The 20,219-nt window shown below is 41.0% G+C and overlaps 2 protein-coding genes across 6 annotated transcripts; one reads left to right on the forward strand and one right to left on the reverse strand.

Annotated features, from left to right (window-relative positions):
* Positions 1 to 861: 861 nt before the first annotated feature.
* LOC128441885 (LIM and senescent cell antigen-like-containing domain protein 1) lies at positions 862 to 8,528 on the forward strand. Of its 2 annotated transcripts, none has more exons than XM_053424014.1 (10): positions 862 to 1,032; positions 2,271 to 2,427; positions 2,572 to 2,638; positions 3,579 to 3,699; positions 3,879 to 4,028; positions 4,436 to 4,586; positions 5,630 to 5,722; positions 5,891 to 5,939; positions 6,054 to 6,129; positions 6,518 to 7,205. In XM_053424014.1, the coding sequence occupies exons 1-10, from the start codon at positions 1,004 to 1,006 to the stop codon at positions 6,654 to 6,656; spliced, it is 1,032 nt and encodes a 343-aa protein (XP_053279989.1). In that variant the 5' UTR covers positions 862 to 1,003; the 3' UTR covers positions 6,657 to 7,205. The 2 variants fall into 2 exon arrangements, with proteins under 2 accessions (XP_053279989.1, XP_053279983.1); XM_053424008.1 differs by lacking the exon at positions 6,518 to 7,205 and adding an exon at positions 7,216 to 8,528 and having other exon boundaries at positions 864 to 1,032.
* On the reverse strand, positions 8,365 to 18,859 carry nkpd1 (NTPase, KAP family P-loop domain containing 1). 4 transcript variants are annotated; one of them, XM_053423988.1, is made up of 7 exons: positions 18,394 to 18,859; positions 18,119 to 18,188; positions 16,018 to 16,085; positions 14,057 to 14,173; positions 13,015 to 13,337; positions 10,904 to 12,358; positions 8,365 to 10,199 (listed from the first exon to the last, which is right to left on the reverse strand). In XM_053423988.1, exons 3-7 carry the CDS (start codon positions 16,034 to 16,036, stop codon positions 9,906 to 9,908), a joined length of 2,208 nt encoding a protein of 735 aa, XP_053279963.1. In that variant the 5' UTR covers positions 16,037 to 16,085; positions 18,119 to 18,188; positions 18,394 to 18,859; the 3' UTR covers positions 8,365 to 9,905. The 4 variants fall into 4 exon arrangements, with proteins under 4 accessions (XP_053279963.1, XP_053279956.1, XP_053279948.1 ...); XM_053423981.1 differs by lacking the exons at positions 18,119 to 18,188; positions 18,394 to 18,859 and having other exon boundaries at positions 8,365 to 9,771; positions 9,903 to 10,199; positions 16,018 to 16,163; XM_053423973.1 differs by lacking the exons at positions 18,119 to 18,188; positions 18,394 to 18,859 and having other exon boundaries at positions 16,018 to 16,163.
* Positions 18,860 to 20,219: the final 1,360 nt, after the last annotated feature.

The raw sequence follows: 20,219 nt of genomic DNA on the forward strand, positions 1-20,219 counted from the left end.
AGTTTTGGGGAGTGGAGAACATCAAATTAACCATCAGAAATTAATTGCGTTTAGACACCCTCTTTGAAATGTTGCCCTGTAAACCTTCAGATTAGTGTGTTTGCACAAGAGATTAATGCCTCATGCTAAAACAAGACGTGCTGGAGGCTGTGAGGTTGTACTTTGGCCCAGTGGGGATTTGAGCTAAATGCTAACAATACTATGCTAACAGTAAGTTCATCTTGGTCACAATCTCAAGTGTGAACATTTGCTAATTAGCATTTAACATAAAGTTCAATCAAGGCGGATGGAAATTTAATTTGTTTCAAGACAGGTGGTTATTAATAATAATTTTATGCAAAATTGAACATTTTACGGTTATATTTAAATACTTAAATAAGGATGGGCTCCATGTGTTTTACAGTAGCCCAGACTGGACAAACTAAAAACCTTTAGAGTTTTTACGACAACTCAATGCTACCAAGGGTTCTCTGTCAGGAGTGTTCAGCTGCAACCTGCAACTTCACCACTAGATGTCCCTTAATTCCACAAACTGCACCTTTAAGAAAATGTTTAGAAAATTAAATGAATGATTTGAATCAGAAAAATGCACAAAAACAGAAAAGAAAGATGTAAAACAACATGGATAAAACAATTATAAACGCCCAGGATGGCTGGAAAGTGCAATATCTAAGTAAAGACAAATGTTTGAAGTTTTCTTGTAAAGAACAAAGCTACCTTTATTTGAGCCGAACAAAAACACAAAGTTATGATGAAGCTGTTTAAAACCCTCACTGGGTTCCCCTGGCTGCTGCTGCTTCTCCTCCGCAGACTCTCCCCTTGTGGGCGGGTCGGAGCCGCCGCCCCCTACCGGCTCGCGGGCAGCTCTGGGAGGGGACGAGGAGCAGGACGAGCCCCTTGAAGCAACCCGGAAAAACTTTGGTAGTTCAGCGGGAGGAATTAGCTTCAACTGTTCGTGTCACCGCATCCACACTGGAACTGAAGACCGCGGCGCTCAGAGGGGATGCTGGGGGTCGCAGGAATGACGGGCAGGTAATGTGTGATCCCTCAGTTCCGCTCAGGAAGACGTAAACAACTTCAGGCCGATGGTCCGTTAGCTTCGGAGTCTCTCAAGCTAAAGCTAACGGTGCGTTAGCTTGCCAACGAAAGCATTGGAGCACAGTTAGCTCACCGCTACCTCCATGCTTCTAAATACCCAGGTTTTTAAGTACTTAAGAATATGTTAGTCACGATATATATTTAGGTTCATAGCACAAATCCAAGCGTTTGTTCACTGTTGATTGGTTATTGTTGGTTTAATCAACATTAACGTAACTGGACCTAACTGTTGGGTTAGCATGCTAGTTAGCTCTAACTTTAGATAAAATTAAGTTTAAATGAAAACTTTTTGCCATAATCAACCGTCCCTGAACTTAATTAAAGTAAGTTAATTAAAGACTTATGTCATAACTGAACTATCTTCATATTACGTTTGGTTTGGTTTGTTAAATTCAATATATAATGTCACTTTATACATATTTATGTTCAAGAGGAAGCCTAAACTGGAGTAATGATAATAATGAGGTCAATTGTCGCTGAGGAATTAACTTGGTTAATATGCATATAACTAATGTAATAGGTAATTGGTGACTTAATTTGTGTGTCTCTATGGGTGTATAAGGGCTGCAACAGTTTCCATGATCAACTAATAAGCATAATATTTTTCTATCTAGAATAGTTTAATCAGTTTCTTTGCCAGAGAACAATGTAAGCTGCAATCGGGTTTACCCGAGTCTTAATACAATCAAATGGATATTCTAAAATCTGCAAAAGTATTAAGATACAAAGATAATCAGTAAATCATTCCATTCGAAAGGCTTCTACCAGTTGTTTGGAACCAATGTTTGCCGATAATCAATTATCGTTATAATTGGTGATCAATTTTCTGTCAATTAAGAGGGAGTGAATCAATTTGATTGTCATAGCTCTATTGTTTATATATGTGTAAGGAGGAAAGGCTGCACATTCTCAGCTTGGCTTCAGTACCTCCACATCTTGACCATATTAGGCAATGACTGTGCTGTGAGTAAGTGTTGAGCAAGTTCCCCAACTGATGCACACATCATTTGTATTCCCTGAGCTGACGGCAGCTGAAAGGAGCTCAGCTGCTCGTGTGGGAGTGATGTGTGAAATGATGAACACTGGTCCAGCCTCGCATCCCAGTAATTTGTCACCGGGGCTCTGGGGGAAGTAAATGCACTAATAGGTATTTTTCTTGTCTCTTGCAACAGCATCGCTAATGCCCTGGCCAATGCGGCCTGCGAGCGATGTAAGAGTGGCTTCGCTCCGACAGAGAAGATCGTCAACAGTAATGGGGAGCTGTACCACGAGCACTGCTTTGTGTGTGCCCAGTGCTTCCAGCAGTTTCCAGAGGGACTCTTCTATGAGGTAGTGCACTCAGATAAACTGCAGCCATCACCATAATTCATTTCCCAATGATGAGCGGTGGTGCGAGTGGTAACGATTTTTCCGCTGCACTATTATACAGAGCTTGTTTTCTGTGAATGTATCTTAACCTTCTTCTCCTCCCAGTTTGAAGGAAGGAAATACTGTGAACATGACTTCCAGATCCTCTTTGCTCCTTGCTGTAACCAGTGTGGTGAGTGTTACAGTTTCTCATAGTGTCATTTTAGCAGGGTGTAAAACAAAGTATAAATTCAATAATCTGAATTCTAGGCCTTGAATATTATTATTATTGTTTTTATTATTATTGTCTTAAATACATTAGTTAGGTTTTAATATGAATGTTAATTGAACTAGACTCCTGTCACACTGAAGTCACATCACAGTCACATCACAGTCAGACTATGTGTACATTTGATTTTATTATATGGCGACTGGAGCCACACAGGAAAATATGACTTTCCCACTTATAAAGACAGAAGAGGCTTGTTTTGGCCTTTTGGGATTTGGCACAGATTCATATGAAGTTGTTACCTTGTCTGGCATTGGCAGATATAATACGATTAATACGGTGGTCTGCCAAACTTTTCGGTCGGTCCCTGATAAAGAGCATAGAGATGTACAGTATCTGGAGATATCACAGACATTTCAGAACAAAGCACTTTATAACAAAGCATTCACAGCACCTCCTCCTCTCTATACCACTGCACCACGGTGCGTATGTCTATCTAAGGATCCCTGACCTTCATATTTTGTTTGTGAGATCAGCTTCAAATGTGTCCTCAATGAACCTCAAGCATTTAAACACTTTCACTTAGAACCTCCCACTTGCATTTAGATCGCCCAAGATACCTTTTAGTGCCATGTAAGATTAATTTAAATACAGCTCGAGGGACGCATGCTCTGATTAAATTAAATGGACAATTAAAATGCATTCACCATTCAAGTGTCACTTTGAGAACACTATAGAAAGCACTGCAGTGCATTATAGTAACTGCAGGACTCCTATGTGATGGAGTGCACATTATTGACTGCTATACAGTAATAAAAGAAGAAAAGCTTCTAGCTCAGGCAATATTGGAAAAGACAAACTTATACTTTCCTTAAGATGACCTCTCACTTGTGGTTTCCCTCAGGGGAGTTCATCATCGGTCGTGTCATTAAGGCCATGAACAATAGTTGGCACCCAGACTGCTTCTGCTGTGACATTTGCCAGGCGGTGCTTGCAGACGTGGGATTTGTCAAAAATGCTGGCAGGCAAGTATCCCATCTTATTACAGACTTAATATAAGACTGTGACAGCCTGTGGAAGATGTGGTTACGCACACAATGGGCCCAGTGACTCACTCACTGCTCCTTCCTAGCGAATATGTTGGAGTTTGGAGCAGCTGTGACTGAGCCTGCAGACCACTAAACTTTATTCTCCTCTATTTCAGGCACCTCTGTCGCCCGTGCCATAACCGTGAGAAAGCCCGTGGCCTCGGCAAGTACATCTGCCAGAAGTGCCATTCTATCATAGAGGAGCAGCCACTGATCTTTAAGAATGATCCTTATCATCCGGACCACTTCAACTGCAACAACTGTGGGTCAGTCTTAACATTGCACCTCATTATTTTGAACAGAAAATCCCAACTCGAGGGAATAGCCGCTCAAAAGGGTCCAGACTTTCCCTGGAGTTTGCCTTTCACATTTGAACAATGCAGCAGGAGATTCTCTGGTCAGACATGTTCCCAACAACACTGAAATCTCCCGGAGCATTAAGGCAAGGAGTGGTGCAGCATGCAGGGGCAAACAAATTTCGCTGTGAAGATCAAAATTAATTACAATTCATCGACAAAGGAGTCGGCCAGTATCACCAGAAGCTCTTGAATGTCTCTGTCTCTCCAAGTCGACACCTTTCGTCTGCGTCTTCATCGTGTATGAATAAAACTCATAATAGCGACTTCAAAGACAGTTTTCTTTTATTTATGTTTTACCTTTTCTCTGTCCACAGGAAGGAATTGACTTCAGATGCCAGGGAACTAAAGGGAGAGCTTTACTGTTTGCCCTGCCACGACAAGATGGGTGTACCAATCTGTGGTGCCTGCAGGAGACCCATCGAGGGGCGTGTTGTCAATGCTATGGGCAAGCAGTGGCATGTGGAGGTTTGTGAACAAGAACTCAGACTATTTATTAATATTAGTGGGTATATTGTTGCATTCCTGCATTTTCAGAGTCATGTTTATATGCTTATATTCCTGCTTGTTATTTTGAGGCCTACGCGTTTGTCCCTCCTAAAGAAAGCGTAAAGGCCACACTTGCATACCAATCATGTGTTCACGGTTTAGCATTTGTTTGTGAGAAATAAAGATAAGCCTTGTAAGTTTATTTTTTTTCAGTAATTGGATTGCACAGAAAATTGAAAGTGTTACTCATGCAGACATAATCTTTGCATTCAGCTTCCAACTTGAGGTGTCCAGATTCCCAGAGTTGCACATAATGGGCCATTAAACACAAAAAGCTAATAGAATAATTAAGAATGATTAACAAAATGATGTGCTATTAATTCATGCAAAACTTAGCACATGTCTCTGTGAAAATTGTTCTGCACAACAGCTGGACGACAGGAAATGGGCTTTTGAGGGACTCCTGACGGATGAATAAAAGTGGACAAATGTCATAACGGCCATCTTTTTACATTTCGTATTATGTACAATGTTGCCTTGGGACAAAAGTAGAATAAGAATCTATTATGAATTTCACATTCAGTTACCATTACTTATGCACAGGAAAATGAATTCATTAAATTAACCACTTTAAAACCGAAACACTGTAAATGAGCTAATTTGATTTGAGGCAGTCGGAGAGATGTGAGCGCTTGTAAAAAAGATTGTTTCTCCTGAGGCAGAGCACAGCAGAACAAATTGTGTGTTCGTCTGTCTGCCTGCAGGCTGCTGGATTTTAAACTGCTAAAAAAAAAACACTATCAAAAGTGTATAGAAGTCGGATTCATTCTGAAAAACGGTCATTAGCTGGAATTAAATTAGCGACCAACTACTTCATGAACTTTAATTTAGCGGGCATTAGAAAGGTAGCATTGCTCACGTTGTGTGTTGCCCCCCCCCCCACACACACCTGAGTCAGTTTCACATGCCTTTATTAGGAGTCTCCCTTCTTGCCTTCAGCAACCTTTTGTTTTTGTCCACAGCATTTTGTGTGCGCCAAGTGTGAGAAACCTTTCCTTGGCCATCGCCACTATGAGAGAAAGGGGTTGGCGTACTGCGAGACTCATTATAACCAGGTAAGAAAAAGGCCCAGAGATAATAATGGCTTCAAGCACATGACAGACATGATGACGTGGGTAAAGTCCCAGAAAAACAGAGTACACAACTAATAGCATCTTATCGCCTCACCAAATACATGTTGTGTTTGCTGGCTGAACCCCTAATCTCCTTGTTTTTCTATTAAGCTCTTCGGCGATGTGTGCTATCACTGCAACCGTGTGATTGAGGGCGATGGTGAGTATAAATATAATAAAGCTCATATCTAGTACAGAGTTTAATAGTAATGAGGACAGAATGTTGCTTGAAGATACCAACCGTTTTGGGATTCTTCTTCGTTCTCCTCCACAGTGGTGTCTGCCCTGAACAAGGCCTGGTGTGTCAGTTGTTTCTCCTGCTCCACCTGCAACACCAAACTCACTCTCAGGTAGGTGGTGCTCATTAACAGCCTCTTTACTAACATCTTGTGTATAATACTAACAGCTGATTCTCTCAGACCTGGTAATAACATCTGTCCTGAGAGATCACAAGTGGTCAGCGTTAAGTTTGTGTAATCAAACCTGACATTCCAATGCATCCTAAATGTGTGTCATGTGACCACTTGTGATCTGAACCCACCTCAGAACTGATGTTAAAACCAGGTCCGAACAGAGTCACAGTTCTATGTAACACTCCCACTTTCCGTGTCCTGACCTAACACCTGGCTCCTACGACCCCTCCCTCTTTGACTCCTCTCCCTTTCCTGCCCCCCCACCACCCTTTTCCTCCAATTTCTCCTCTTTCATGCTTCACTTGCTGCGTCTACGGTAATTCAGAGATAAGTTTGTTGAAATTGACCTGAGGCCAGTGTGCAAGCACTGCTATGAGCGCATGCCCGAGGAGCTGAAGCGCCGCCTGGCTCGACGTGAGCGTGATGCCAAAGACCGCAAGAAAAAACCTGCTGTGTGTCTGTAGAGTTATTATTCTTTACGATGCGCCACTCCGTCCGTTGGTTGGTGTTATCTCTGTCTTCCTCTTTTTTTCTGTGCTGCTCCTTGTTCTCTCCCTTGACAGTGCTGCCTCATATCATTCTTTATTTTCTTAGGTCAAACCAGGACTCTTGATATGTTTTATTGGTATAAATCTCGGAACTATAGCCGTATATTAAACACAAGTTTTTCCCGATTGCTGCTTATGAGAAGCTTAAGCTTCCATCAAGACTTTTTAAAAATGTGATAAGCAATTGCTACATTGCTGTAAAGGGCAAAGCTATAATAAGGATAATTTCAATGGATCCCATTATAAGTCAAGATGATAAGATGGTGAATTACCTACTAAAAGTATGGCTTTAATTATAATATAATTCAAAGTGAGGAGATGATGACTCTGAATAAATTCTAACCTGCTGTGGTAATAATATTTAGATAAAGAACTATGCAGGTGGGGGGCAGATCTGGAAAGGTTAATGTATGCCAGAGACAAGTCATTGAATAAATATTTTGCGTTTACATGGTGTGTTGTTTTTCCTTTGCAGAAATAAGTTTGTTGAGTTTGACATGAAGCCTGTCTGTAAAAAGTGCTACGAGAAGTTTCCTCTGGAGCTGAAGAAAAGGCTCAAGAAGCTCGCAGAGTCGTTGGGACGCAAGTGAGCTGCGTCCGGCAGATGACCTTGAAAGTAGGGTGACTATAGTCCTGCTGTGCCTGTGGTAATAAAATACCTGCTGCCTTACAACACGAGAGCCTGGCATTACACTAGTATATCAATATGAAACATGTAAATCAGGGATCCATTAAAAAATATGGACATATAAAAATACACCAGGGTGGTAAATGTGTCTGTTAGCAGATGTTTTGTTCGTCCTGTTATTTCATTTTTTTTTATACATTCCTAGACTTAAGTGTTCACATTTTGTTTCCTCTCCTGTCCAAGAAAAGCGACTTTAATTTACTGCAGCTCTGTCTAGAACTTTTTATTGAATTTGAAGCTTGCATTATAATTACCTTGAATATATGAACTGTGTCTTAAAATGCAAATACTCATGCCTGAGTCTAGCTGTCTTATTTAGATCGACTGAAAGAAGATGTTTACGCAACTTTTCACCACAACCACTGTGGTGTCTCTTCTCCCTGATATCGAAGTTAAATAATGTTGCAAGAAAAGAACATAAATTTGTGTCAAGACTCATCTGCAAAAAATTAAGTGTCAATTATTCCACACCTGGATATATATATATATGTTTCTATGTAATGATTTTAACTGTTTGCTTCTTGCCATTTATCAGTCTGTTGTGACAGATAAATAATCCATCGGTACTTATTTTATTCAAATAATTAGTCTATGGTTGTTAATTCGTCCAATCGTCCCATAATCTTAATATTTACAAAGAGTACATTGGGAGAAAATATGAGATAAGGAAACAAAGTAATCTTTTAAGGTGACCTGTTGTTTGGACTGTATGCTCAGTGTAATGTTATTGCTTGTACTGTGAATGCTTGGAGTTTGCCACTGTTATATTTAGCCAAATTTCTGCAGGGAAACGGTTCAAAGCGAAACCGACAAAATTAACCTTCTGCTTATTAATTAACATGTGAACGCTTTGATGGTAAAATATCATGAATGAATCAGCAAATTGTTTGCAGACAGGAAAATGCGCTTTAAAAAAGTTGCCTACAACAAAAAATATATTTGTTTAGATAAGCATTTTTATTACGGTTTTGCATATTTCACATGTCAGAGTTTACATTTTAATTTTGGCATGAAATGGAGAATTACAATTCATTGCAGGAAATATACAGTGTTTGTTTTTCTGTTGAATGATCAATAAACGTTGCCTGAACACATCACAATGGATTTCAGTTGATGAAAGAACCAACTAAATTGTGTCCGTGTCCTTTCAGGCTCGGAAAATGAGGCCTCCTGTGACTCTGAATCATGGTGATGTCCTCGTCCTAAACTTTCTCCCACTTTAATTTAGGTTTTTAAAACTTTTGGCAAGCGTTTATGAGCGTACGAACATCAAGCACCTACAAACTCTTTTCAGATTGCACAGTAAAGTTACAGTACATATGGAATGAAACCCATAAACTTTTTAAAACAAGAATAAAAGACATAAAAACTACCCTCGTGTCGGAGTCGTTTGCATGAGCGAGCCTCTTTTTCATCCTCAAAGTGAACTACATCATTCTGTGAATTGTTAATGGACTAAAAAAGATTTATTTCCAAGTATGGAAGTCATGAAATATGCGATTTTACACTTAAACAGAACTTAAGTGGTTAAGCAAGAGTCTGAGTTTCATCTCATAAAGAGCTGACAGCTTCACAGCTTAAATTCCACATCCCTTTCTGTTTGCTAGCTATTCTTCTCACAAAGACGTAAAACTAAAACAAGTAAAAGTACACAGTGTCTCATAAAAGGCTCTTTTCACAGCAGCCATTTTGATATGTCACAGTATTCAAAGTTTTACTAACAAAATAAACAACAGCTCCATTCTATTCACATGTCACAATAAGCCATAACAGTGTGACAGTGATGGAATATGAGCACAATACCAGGATTTAACAAATGAAATCTAAAAGCAATTTATTGAGTCATCAAGGCTCGGTAGCTCATCATGCTCCTGTTGAGAACACAGGGAGTGATGAGCTGAAATCCCTCCATGGGTTTCAGTGGGGGGGGCATGTAGACAGTTTGACAAAGCTGGTTTGACACATATACAGCCATTAACAGATTGAGAAGTTAAGCAAAGTGGTGCTCTATATATTTCAGGGAGGGGGGCATCTATTTTAATGACAGTGATCCTCTTTCCGTGTGCAAATGTGGCATCTTGGGCTTCGTGTTGCCCATGATCATTTTGAATGACTGCAGAAATACAATTAATCTGAAGCAGAATGACAATGGGTGCAGTCGGATCAACCTGCGGCGCTGACACAGGCGTTATTCCACACATCATAGAGTATCAGTATTCCCTGACCTACTCCTAGTCTTTATGCTATTCTAATATACAATATTTACCTGCTGGCTATAGTTTCACATTTACCACTGACACCATAGACTGAGACATGAGAGCGGTCAGGATCTTCTCATATAACCTTGGCAGGAAACAGATAATAAACCTTTAATCATTCATCTGTAACACAAACATTTATCAAATATATATTTTCATGGTATTTGTCGCTAATGGTTCCAATGCAGATTGTGATTTTATGTACAGCCGACTTACTTCCTACATAGAGCTGCCAGCCAGACTGGCACTGGACGAGTAATGATGGTGCTTATGTGCTTTGAATCTCAGGAGCTGGTTTTGAGGATGAGGGGGGGCCGGCAGCAGGTTCTTGTTCTGAGCTCGGAGGTGTGATGCTGAACTCAGGAAGTGCAGTCTGAAAGTCGCCCATTCTCCATAGGTCATGTCTAGGAGGTCTTTGAGGTCGTCTGTGTTACCAAAGAGCAGTGCCATACCATTGAGGCCATTGCTCTCCACTTTATCAATATACTTGCTGGGGTATTTCATCCTCTCCAACTAGGGGAAAGAAAACACATTTAAATGATTGTAAATTAACTTCCTGTTACAAAATGAAATGAATGAATTGAACTTAAATAATCACCTTCTGTTGCATCTGATTTTGATTTGCAGCAACACAAAACACATTACTCTGAATAAATAACAAGTCATAGTTAAATAGTTGTTAATGGGGAAGTCTGCTGGTGTTCCTGTGCTGATATGTAATAAACTATTCATGCAGGGGGAATACACAGGGAACTACGCAGGTATCTAATATTTTGTAACCTCTTTAAGTCTATTACTGTGGAACTGTATTGAGTTAACAGCTATTCCGGTGGCTTTTAATGTGAAGCCACCTCTGGAAGTTCTATTCATATGCCACTAAGGTTAGTGTGAAAACAGACTTCTCTGTTTTTAACAGTGGGTGACTATTACATTTTACAGGGAGAAATTGAGACATTGAGAAGCAGCAGCCACATTGAGCTGTTCGATGAAGAGCTGCAGGCGCCGGGCGGCATGACTCCAACCGCTCGTCTACACAGTTGTGTAGAAAAATGCTCATGGCTTGATGGGAAAAGGTTGATTATTGACCGACTTCTTCGTCAAAACATGTCTTTGTTTGGCACAGCAGTTGTTTTCCTGTTGTATTACTGAAATAAAATCCGCTCAAACTACCCAGGACTGAAATTGTGCCGATTGTAACTTTAAAAAAAAGGTCTTACCTCTTTGCATACACCCTCTGTATCCATATTGATAATAGTTGTGATTGGTAGAGGAGCCAGGTCCCTCATCCAACCAGAATCCTTCAGCCTGGACGTCCCTCTCATCTGAGCCAGCTCCTTCTTGATTGTGTGATCCAGGTTCACCGTCACCCCTTCAAATGTCTTCAAGTCCTTTACGGTGAACTGGAAATCTACCGTGAGAAACCTTTCAAACATCTCAGGATCTCCGTCCTGCTCGAGGAGGTCCTCGATCTGTGCACTCATCACGTAGAGCTCTGCCTTGGACTCTCTGAAGACTTCCCACAAGGTCTTTGAGTCGTCCGTGTCGTTCGAGCATTTACAATCAATAGCTGCTCTTTGCTCAGCATCTTCCGCGCACTGGATGATCCAGCTCAGGCGGCAGGGCCACTGATTGGCTAAGACCACCCATGCCGCAATGTTCCCTGGTTGAGGAAGCTGTTTTTTCAAGGCTATCATGATGATCACGGTCACGCGAATGGAGTTGATCACCCTCCTCATGGACATGGCATCATCTGACATGTACTGGTCTATATTTCTTTTATTGCTGGTGAGGATGCTCCTCAACAGTGTCTCTACTTCCTCTTCATTTACATCCAATTCTGCTGTAGTTGTATCGGTTAGTGACTTTAACTCTTCCAGCTGAATAAGTACTTCTGTTACATCTGAGGAAGATTTGTTTTTGGGCTCCCCTGTTCTCTGATTATCTTTCTCCGCGCTCATCTCCTCAGGGATTTTTGAATTGCCAATGAGGCTGTAATATAAACTGTGCTTTGAATCAGCGCACAGTGGTGGGATAGTGAAGGCCAGAGTAACTATGCGGTTCAACAACGCATGAGCTCTGTCCTCTTCGCTGAAACAGTCGTCTGCAAAGTTCACTTTCTGCACAAGAATATCTGGGTCCACTGCCAGGATAGAAATAAACGGACTCTCCTCGTCTGAGAGCAGAATGTTGATGGCATCCAGAACCGCCACAATTTTCTTTGGCGCGCAGCGGTCCAGATTGGTGATCTTCAGCACCACTCGAATCCTTCTCCTCTCAAATAACTCCACAAACTGGATGAAGCGACACAGGAACCACATTTCCTTTCTCACCTCATTCATGAAACCAAGTTGGTTGCTCACCTGCTTGTTGTCCATCCCCTTGTTAATGTTCCGTTCCTGGTTGGCAATGAGGTTCTTAACCATTAGAAAGGTGAATCTGACTGCACTTGCTGCTGGGACTCCCACTATAGCAATGATCAGGCCCTCTAGCATATCCACCTCATTCTTTTCTTTATTCTCATCCCCATCTGGCTCAGCTGGATTGAGAAGACCAAATATCAAAAGGAATACCAGGGTGATGACTGGTACCACAAGAAGGACCAGAATGAGACACCACAAAGGGCAGCAGCAGATCTTCTTGGACCTCCAGTTGTTCGAACCATTCTCCACAATCTTCAAATTTTTGCACAAACAAAACAGAACGAGAAGCAGGTTACACACCACAGGCATGTATTTAGTAAAGGAGTTGATAATGCTGATTGGTTTGTTGGTTGGTAGTTCACTGATTGAAATATCTTGACAATTATTTGTTGGCCATGAAGTTTTGTACAAACCAGATACCCAGACAAAAAAACTGAATGAATTTGTTGATCCCTGACTTTACCTCCGTCAAAATAAGCTGTTTAAATTGTAAGATAAAAAAATGAAATGATATTTCATGATATATCATTCCTGACATATTGTAAATTGTACCTGTGATTTTCTGACCATTCATCAGGAACCATCAATAAGGCAAAATTTTCCTTTCTCCAAAATATGTGTTCTATATCCATCTTAAATCTCTGTGGCATCAACAAGCCACATGCGTGAAACTTTAACAGTGATGTACCTAACTCAACAGATCCAGTTGTCATAGCATACAGCACTTTCCCTTATGACCAATGACCGAATAACCTTTAACCTTGACTTTGCTTCTCAGTACCACTTACCAATAGCTCCACCTAAGTAGGCTACTTTGTTAGCATGTTAGCATGCTGATGTTAGCACTTGGCTGTGACCGTAGATTCTGTCTTTGGTCGCAGAATAAAAAGGTAAGAGGATTCACAAACCTTCTTCTTTAATTCCTCCTCTTCATCATGTTGAGCCACACGGTAGAGTGCAAGCTGTAATTTCCCAAAGTTTATCTGCATGGCCTCGAACAGTCGTATGGCTAGCCCGGCCCAAAGCAGGTCACTGCCTGCGAAGTGCCAGGCACTGAAATCTACATAAATGAACCGGATGTTATGGAGCTGCTGGTTGGTCTTGGTCCAAACAGGCCTGTAGAAGAGCAGTCGGACGATGAGTCCAAAGAAGCCTGTGATTGACGGTTTAGCCGAGCGAGGTTTTCCTTTGTGTTCATTTTCCATCTTCACCGCCTCCTCGTCCATGAACACTGAGGGAAAACATATGTGCATGTTGGGATAAAAGATACAAATCAAGGCAGATAAATCTCACAACATGTTAAACAACATTTTAAACAACATGTTGTGAGGCTTGTCACTTAAACCACAATCTGCTTCAGGGAAAACATCAGCCTGAAGATTATGATGTGACCATCAAGTCGGTTCCAACATCTGGAATATTGTCTGCCAAGGTTTAAAAAGAAATCATTACAGCAACCCTGTAGTGTTAGACCTTCGGGGGAACAAATAGACAACCTTAAACTTTTCTCTTTGAGCCCGTTGCTGCAGCTGCACATGTTCCATTCAGCCTGTTCAATGTCATGTACGGCACATATGAAATAAAACCTGTTATGTTTAAATCCAAAGATATTCGAATGTACAAGGTGACTACGTGTTCTGATGTCTCTGAATAGGTGAGTTGTTATGGGCTAGGTCAAGGATGTTCTGACCTCAATCCTTGTTTTTTCTGGTTGGTTTGATTATCAACAGGATTATGTAAAAACTACTTAATGGATATGTAACCAAGCTCGGTTGAAATGATGAATGAGCCACGAAAGAACCCATTCGATTTAGCTTTGGATCTGAAAGAAAGGGGCTGATCCAGGAATTTTTATATGTTTTTGATTGTCGATTGTCAATGTGCGAATCATCCAGCACATGAAACGACAACATGCTGGGAGGCACACGGTCAGACACACGGTTCACCCACCTTCCATTTGCCGGAGGATCATGTTGATTCGGTTCTGACATGAAGAGTAGAGTCCCACGGTTGCAGGCGATGAAACCTTCGTTAGGGTCTTGGAGAGGGCGTACGCAAAAATGTCATCTGCAAGTTCAGGAGAGAGAAAAACAACATGGTGTCATTTTAAAATGTTCACATATATTTAACCGAAGCCTTCATTCAGGGCAAACTCCTTCCTCAATAACCTCCTCAGTGAGCTTAAGCTGAGAGAATTATTGGCACACCTGTTCGATATGGGGCGTCAAACATGAGTGCACATTAAACCTGAGAAAACAGGATCTCCAGTAGAGACGCTCGCAGGATTAATTATTACAGACAATGTTCCTGATGAACTGAAAACGTGTTTTTCCCCAGTTTAGCATAATCATAGCGCAGGTACATGACAGGTGTTCATTCAGCCGTTAATAAGGGGAACATTTGCACGAGTGAATATGTTCTCAGCATAAACTTTCCATGGGCATTCACATTTTTCACAAAGCGAGAGTGGAGCTTATTCTGTGTTCTAAATATACGCTTTTCTGTATAGTATTAACTGCCAAGGCTGCAATTTAGTCATTCAGTCTGTCAGTGTCTGTTTACTTTGCCTCTCCAATAATCTTCATGTCATTTCAGATCCTGCCACTCCCTCCGCCCTGCAGTGATCCCAGCCCTCTCCATTGATTCCCCACACCCACCTGTGCATCTGCCTCCCATCCTCTCTTTACCAGCCCACCCCCATCAGAGGCCTGTACTACGAAGCGCTATTGCAACTTCAAGTTTAGTTGTGGTTTCTCGCTCCTACAAAGCTGAATCCCTTCTTGCAGCACACTTAACGTGCCAGGTGAAAGTCGGTCAACAGCCCAATGGCCAATCAGATCACTGGAAAACCAGAGTCAACATTACAGGATCTCAACAGGGACATAAGACTGAACCACACGGGAAAAAACAAAATAAAGAGCAACAGATCAGTGAAATTGTTTTAGTTCCAGACTTCCAATCTGTCCCCTTTGTTTCTAACCAAAGATACTTTATTTATAAAGACAGTTTAATCACACTATATAAATACATAACTAGCAAAGACTTCTTGATTTTCAAAGTTTTCAATGACAGAGTTGACGCTTTTACTTTTATTTCATCGCTACAGCAACATGAGGCGAATGATTGTGATTCTAATTGGAAATAAAAATTAAACTCCCCCCCCACACACACTTTATTTGTATCTAAGGATTCATTAAATTTGATAGAATAGCTGCATACATTGCTCCCATAGAAATGTTCTGATGTGTCTTCACAGCTGCTTCTTTCCAGTCTCCTTTCTGTCTGCATCCTGCAGATGTGTGGTGTCATCCAACCTTTGTTTTTGAACATCAATGTAATGTGGGATAAAACAAAATGTAATACAGCCCATAGGAGCCTGTGGAAACTGTAATGAGACTCCAATCAGCTGTGTGAGTATATTTGTGTGTGTGTGTGTGTGTGTGTGTGTGTGTGTGTGTGTATAGTGAAAACAACAACAAATGAAGGTGTTGATTAACCAGTCTGACAACAAGGAGCACCGGGTTCAAGAAATAAACCGATGTCAGATAACAAATACAGATAGATATCACTTATTTCACTAAAACCACAATACTTTCCAAATTTCCAATTCAAGTTACAAAGACTAAAGGTAAATATGGACCCTAGCTGCAGCATTGGTCGCAACAAAGTCACTGGAAGAAGTTAATACAGACATAATGATGATACCACCACAAAAAAAGAATGAGCTAAACCGACCAAAGTATCAGAGTCTGGAGCCACTTATAATCACTGTGTGCCCAATTCTGATTCCTAGAGTGTTCACAGGGCGTCTGAGAGCATTTCACAGACAATGTGAAAGTGAAAACAGAGCCCGTCTGAGGAGGCTAGAGAAAGCTGAGTCACAGAGGTGTCATTACCTGCAGATCACTCACCTTTTGTTGGATTATACATGATGACCGGCTGGTGGGAGGTGCAGCTTTCACAGAAAATACTTTTTGACCTGAGGAGAATGAGGAGCAGCAGAGATCTCAGCTCAGGCAGTGCAGTGGAGAGCTGTGTGTGTGTGTGTATGTGTGTGTCTGTGCGGGTTTGTGTAGTCACTCCCTCCTCACTTTCCTGGCTCTATGTGAGGAATCGAAATCACCAAATGGGACAAACTGTGTACTTTGTGTTTTCTTTTCTTTTTAATGATGAGATTAAATATCAATTAAGGTGTAGAAATATATTAGTAACAAACAAAGCAGAGAAAAAAACATTATAATTTAGGCACTATTATACTGAATGTGCCAGTCCTGGTTTCAGAACGCCCTCAGTGAGGAGAATGAGCCCACACGACGAAACGATTATGAGGAGATAACAAAAAAACTTTTTAAGCAACAGAAACTGTATGAGCCGTCTTACATCAAAACTAAAGTTCAATTCCTCCGCCAAGGGGATAATGTTTGATGTTACTTTGGACTGTTTGGTTGTAATAAAGATGACATAGCAACAACTTAATTAGTTTGGTGGAAAAATGGTGTGCTGGTCAAGGAAGAACCCAATAAATCCTGGCTGAAGATCCGGAATTGGTTTTTACACTTTCTTTAACATTGGGCTTTTCAACATTTTCACCATTTTCCAAGGGAATCATTCACGGATCTTGAAAAGTCTGGCACATTTAGGGGACTGGCATCTATGAGTCTGCAACTTTTGTCGTAGATTGATGGAGGTTAGTTTTTAATCCTACTTCCCGAGCTAACGGCCATGTTTTCCTTCTTCAGTAAATGAACATTTCCACTCGTTACTTTTTGGATTTGTGCACTAAAGGCTGTGTATTGAATATTGTTGAGGTATGTCTGATGTGCCAGTTTGGGAATCTGTGACCGCTGATTGAGGAGAAGATGGTTTTTTGATGTAAAATGCAACACGTGGTTATGCTCATAATTTTCTTGAGAAAACAGTTCAAACGAAATTCAGTCTTTTTTTTTGTTCATGATCAATACAACTGATTAATTTCTGTATTGACACAGCTGGAGTTAATCTCTGCTTGTTCACACCGAAGTCATTTCTAACAGGAGCTTTTTGCATTCAAGTTGCACATCCGGCAAATATGCAGAGTTGGTTTTAATTAAAGAGCAAATTTATAGAAATGCTAATATCAGCCTTATCGAGCGTAGCAGTGCTCTTAACTTGTTCAGCAGCAACCGACCTGACAACATTAGTGTTTTTTATGGAAAACGCTATGGGGCCTCTGTGCTTTTACCAGGCTCATGGTGTCAGTGGATATTTTTTGGACACTTACAGGTCATGTCTCTCTCGCTTACTCCGTACACAGCCTTGTTTTGTATCATCACTGTGACTAGCTGCTGTTTCTCACTGTGATATGTGTCCTTTTAGCTGCCAGAGCCGATAGCTGATTATCAAAGGTGAGGCTAGGGAGTGAGTCACATACAAATTTACCAGTAAAATGAAATTGCATGGGATTCCAGCCAGCTGCTTTATTTCTAAATGGTGAAAATGTGGAAATTTGTTTTCTCTACCTAAACACGTAAATCCAGTGTGTGATAGAAATTATGTAAAAGACAGTTTCTTTATGTAGATTGATACATGAACAATTATAAACACTGTAAACTGATTTTTGTCTTTGACAGATGGATGGATACACCTTTAGACCTCATTTCTCACCTGAAATAACCAAACATCCATCACAGCGCATCAGAAATTAATCAACATATTGTTCATAATGCTGTAATGTTATGCTTAATGTTATGTTTCCCTGTTTTGACTTAATTCGTTTAGCGTTTATATTCTTTTATTTATTCTTTCTCCAGCACCATGTATCTATGCTTTGAGAACGGCTATAGAAAGAAGTTTTGTGCAGCCCAATGGAAACCAACACGAGTGCAATGAAGGTCCTTCAAAGTGCTGACATTGCAAAGACAGAAATTCACAACCCCTGGGTGATTGACAGGCGTTTAAATGAATTGTTTTTTGATTACTGACCGACATTAGCGTGCACGGAAAAGCCAACCGTTTTGCAGTGTCAGTGATTACCTTGCAGAACAAGTTTCTCTCCCCAGCTTTGGGCTCTTGCCTGCACATGCCTAACAGTTCCCTCGACAGCCTGAAAGACCAAAGAGAAACCTGAGTTACTCACAGACTTTTATATAAGGTTTATGCTACTTTGATTGCACCACCTCTGATCAGCGTACATAAAATAACTGCAATCTGCATCTTGGAAACTTGTGTAAAACTTGTGTCAATAGTGTTTAAAGCTCCAATATAGTAATTCTGACATGTTTAATGGGTTACTGATGAAACCAGCTTACCTGCTTGTGCTCTGAACGTCACTCCTGAGCTCTACTGCGACTAATCTTCAATTATTTGGAATCCAGAGGACACAGAGGTACATGTAGCAGCAGCAGGTAAGGTGTGGTGAACCTTAGACCACCGAGACGTCAGAGCTGTAAAACTTTACAACATTGATAAGAGAGAAAAGCCACAGGCCATGTGTGGAGCTCCAGGAAGTGAGGTCACATCCCAGATCAAGCTGTGGATTTCTCCACTCTCCTCCGTACTCCAGCTCTCAGTCTTCTCTCTGTTCACACAATCCGACTGAAGTGGGGTAGTTCCTGAAAGCAAAACAAGGCAGAAGAATCTCTTTTCTCGCAATAGCTCCTGGTATTAACAGTCCACCGTTTTCGAAAATGGAACAAATGAGAGACTTCACGTTGGAGGCCTGGGTCTGCATGATTCATGAACTGAATTCCTGGTTGGCAGAGCCTCAGGTTACTCTGCTTGGCCTGACCTGACATGCAGAGCAGTTAAAGTGTCAGAGCAGCAGCACCAAATAATTTCTCCCCATATAATTTGTTATGACATAAGTGGTTAGTCAAGCTCTGGAAAACAAGCTAAGCTTGAAGCTTTGAATATTTAGTATTTTTTAAATTTTTTTTGCATTAACCTACTTTTACTAACTGATGTCACAGTTTAGCTCCAAACACGAGTACTGCACAAACTACAAATAAACTTGTGAAGATGTTGCTTTGATCATAGACTGTGGACATTTTGACTTCAGGGGCCTGAAACCTGTTTTTTCTCGAAGGACCAGCAGATGTGGACTCCGCCAGTTGCAAAAAGAAGTTTCCACTGAAGTCTATGAGAACATGGATCAATTTCTCACTTGATTTATGTGTCACTTATGTCAATAAACGTTTTTAAACAGAGTTTATCGTCTCATTCGCTAGTTTCAAGTCTTTCACGATACAGCATAATGCTCATTTGGTAAATTATGGCCCCATTCAGAGTAAAATAGGCGATAAAGCAGTTTGCATTGGGACGTGGACACAGTATTATTGCAGGTGCAGGTGGGTGTGCAGTATCATTGAGCTCTCTGTCGGGCTCATCCAAAGAGCCAAGATGGCGCTGAATGAAAAGCCAGCTCACAGACCAATGGGTGACATCAGGGTGGGCTGACACTTTAATGTTGTTTCCAAAGTATCTGCATGCAGACAAACACACGACACAAGCACGTGTGGTGATCGTCAGAACTTGTCCTCTTCATTATTGTGACCAAGCAGATTTGTTTTGAAGCCATGCGTCAATACCGTGTTTATGCATTTTATATCTGGAAGCAAAACTCCTAATTTTCAGGTGAGCTGCTGAGATGAAGTTTAATTAGTGCACTTCTGATTAAGATTTAAAGTGCTCGGCCTGAGGGAGACTAATTCTGTCTTGACTCCCAGTACCTGATTGTTCAACTACTTTAATTAAGTGGATTGTCATGGAGAGAGTGAGGGTGTGTGTGTGTGTGTGTGTGTGTGGGTGTGTATGTGTGTGTGGGTGAGGGAGGTTGGCAGTTATTGCTTGGCCAGAGGTCTTTTGCCAATCAATACTGAATGAATTGGATTTTATCTCTCCTTTTAGGAACCCTCGCCACACCTCGCCCTTTCACCTCGCAATTAAGGTTAATGAATTCACCTTCATGATTAATCCCAGATAAGTATCGGACACAGATAAATGATATTTTCCGAATTGGAAAGACTTGAGTGAATTTCTTGATAAAGGCGAAGGGGAAATTAAACCAATATTCTAATATGTTTTCTGTCAGGAGCTGGTCGAAAATGTGCAGACTCACGAGTGCACCGTGATGCAT

The sequence above is a fragment of the Pleuronectes platessa genome, chromosome 1, assembly GCF_947347685.1.
Source record: "Pleuronectes platessa chromosome 1, fPlePla1.1, whole genome shotgun sequence".
Classification (NCBI taxonomy): Eukaryota; Metazoa; Chordata; class Actinopteri; order Pleuronectiformes; family Pleuronectidae; genus Pleuronectes; species Pleuronectes platessa.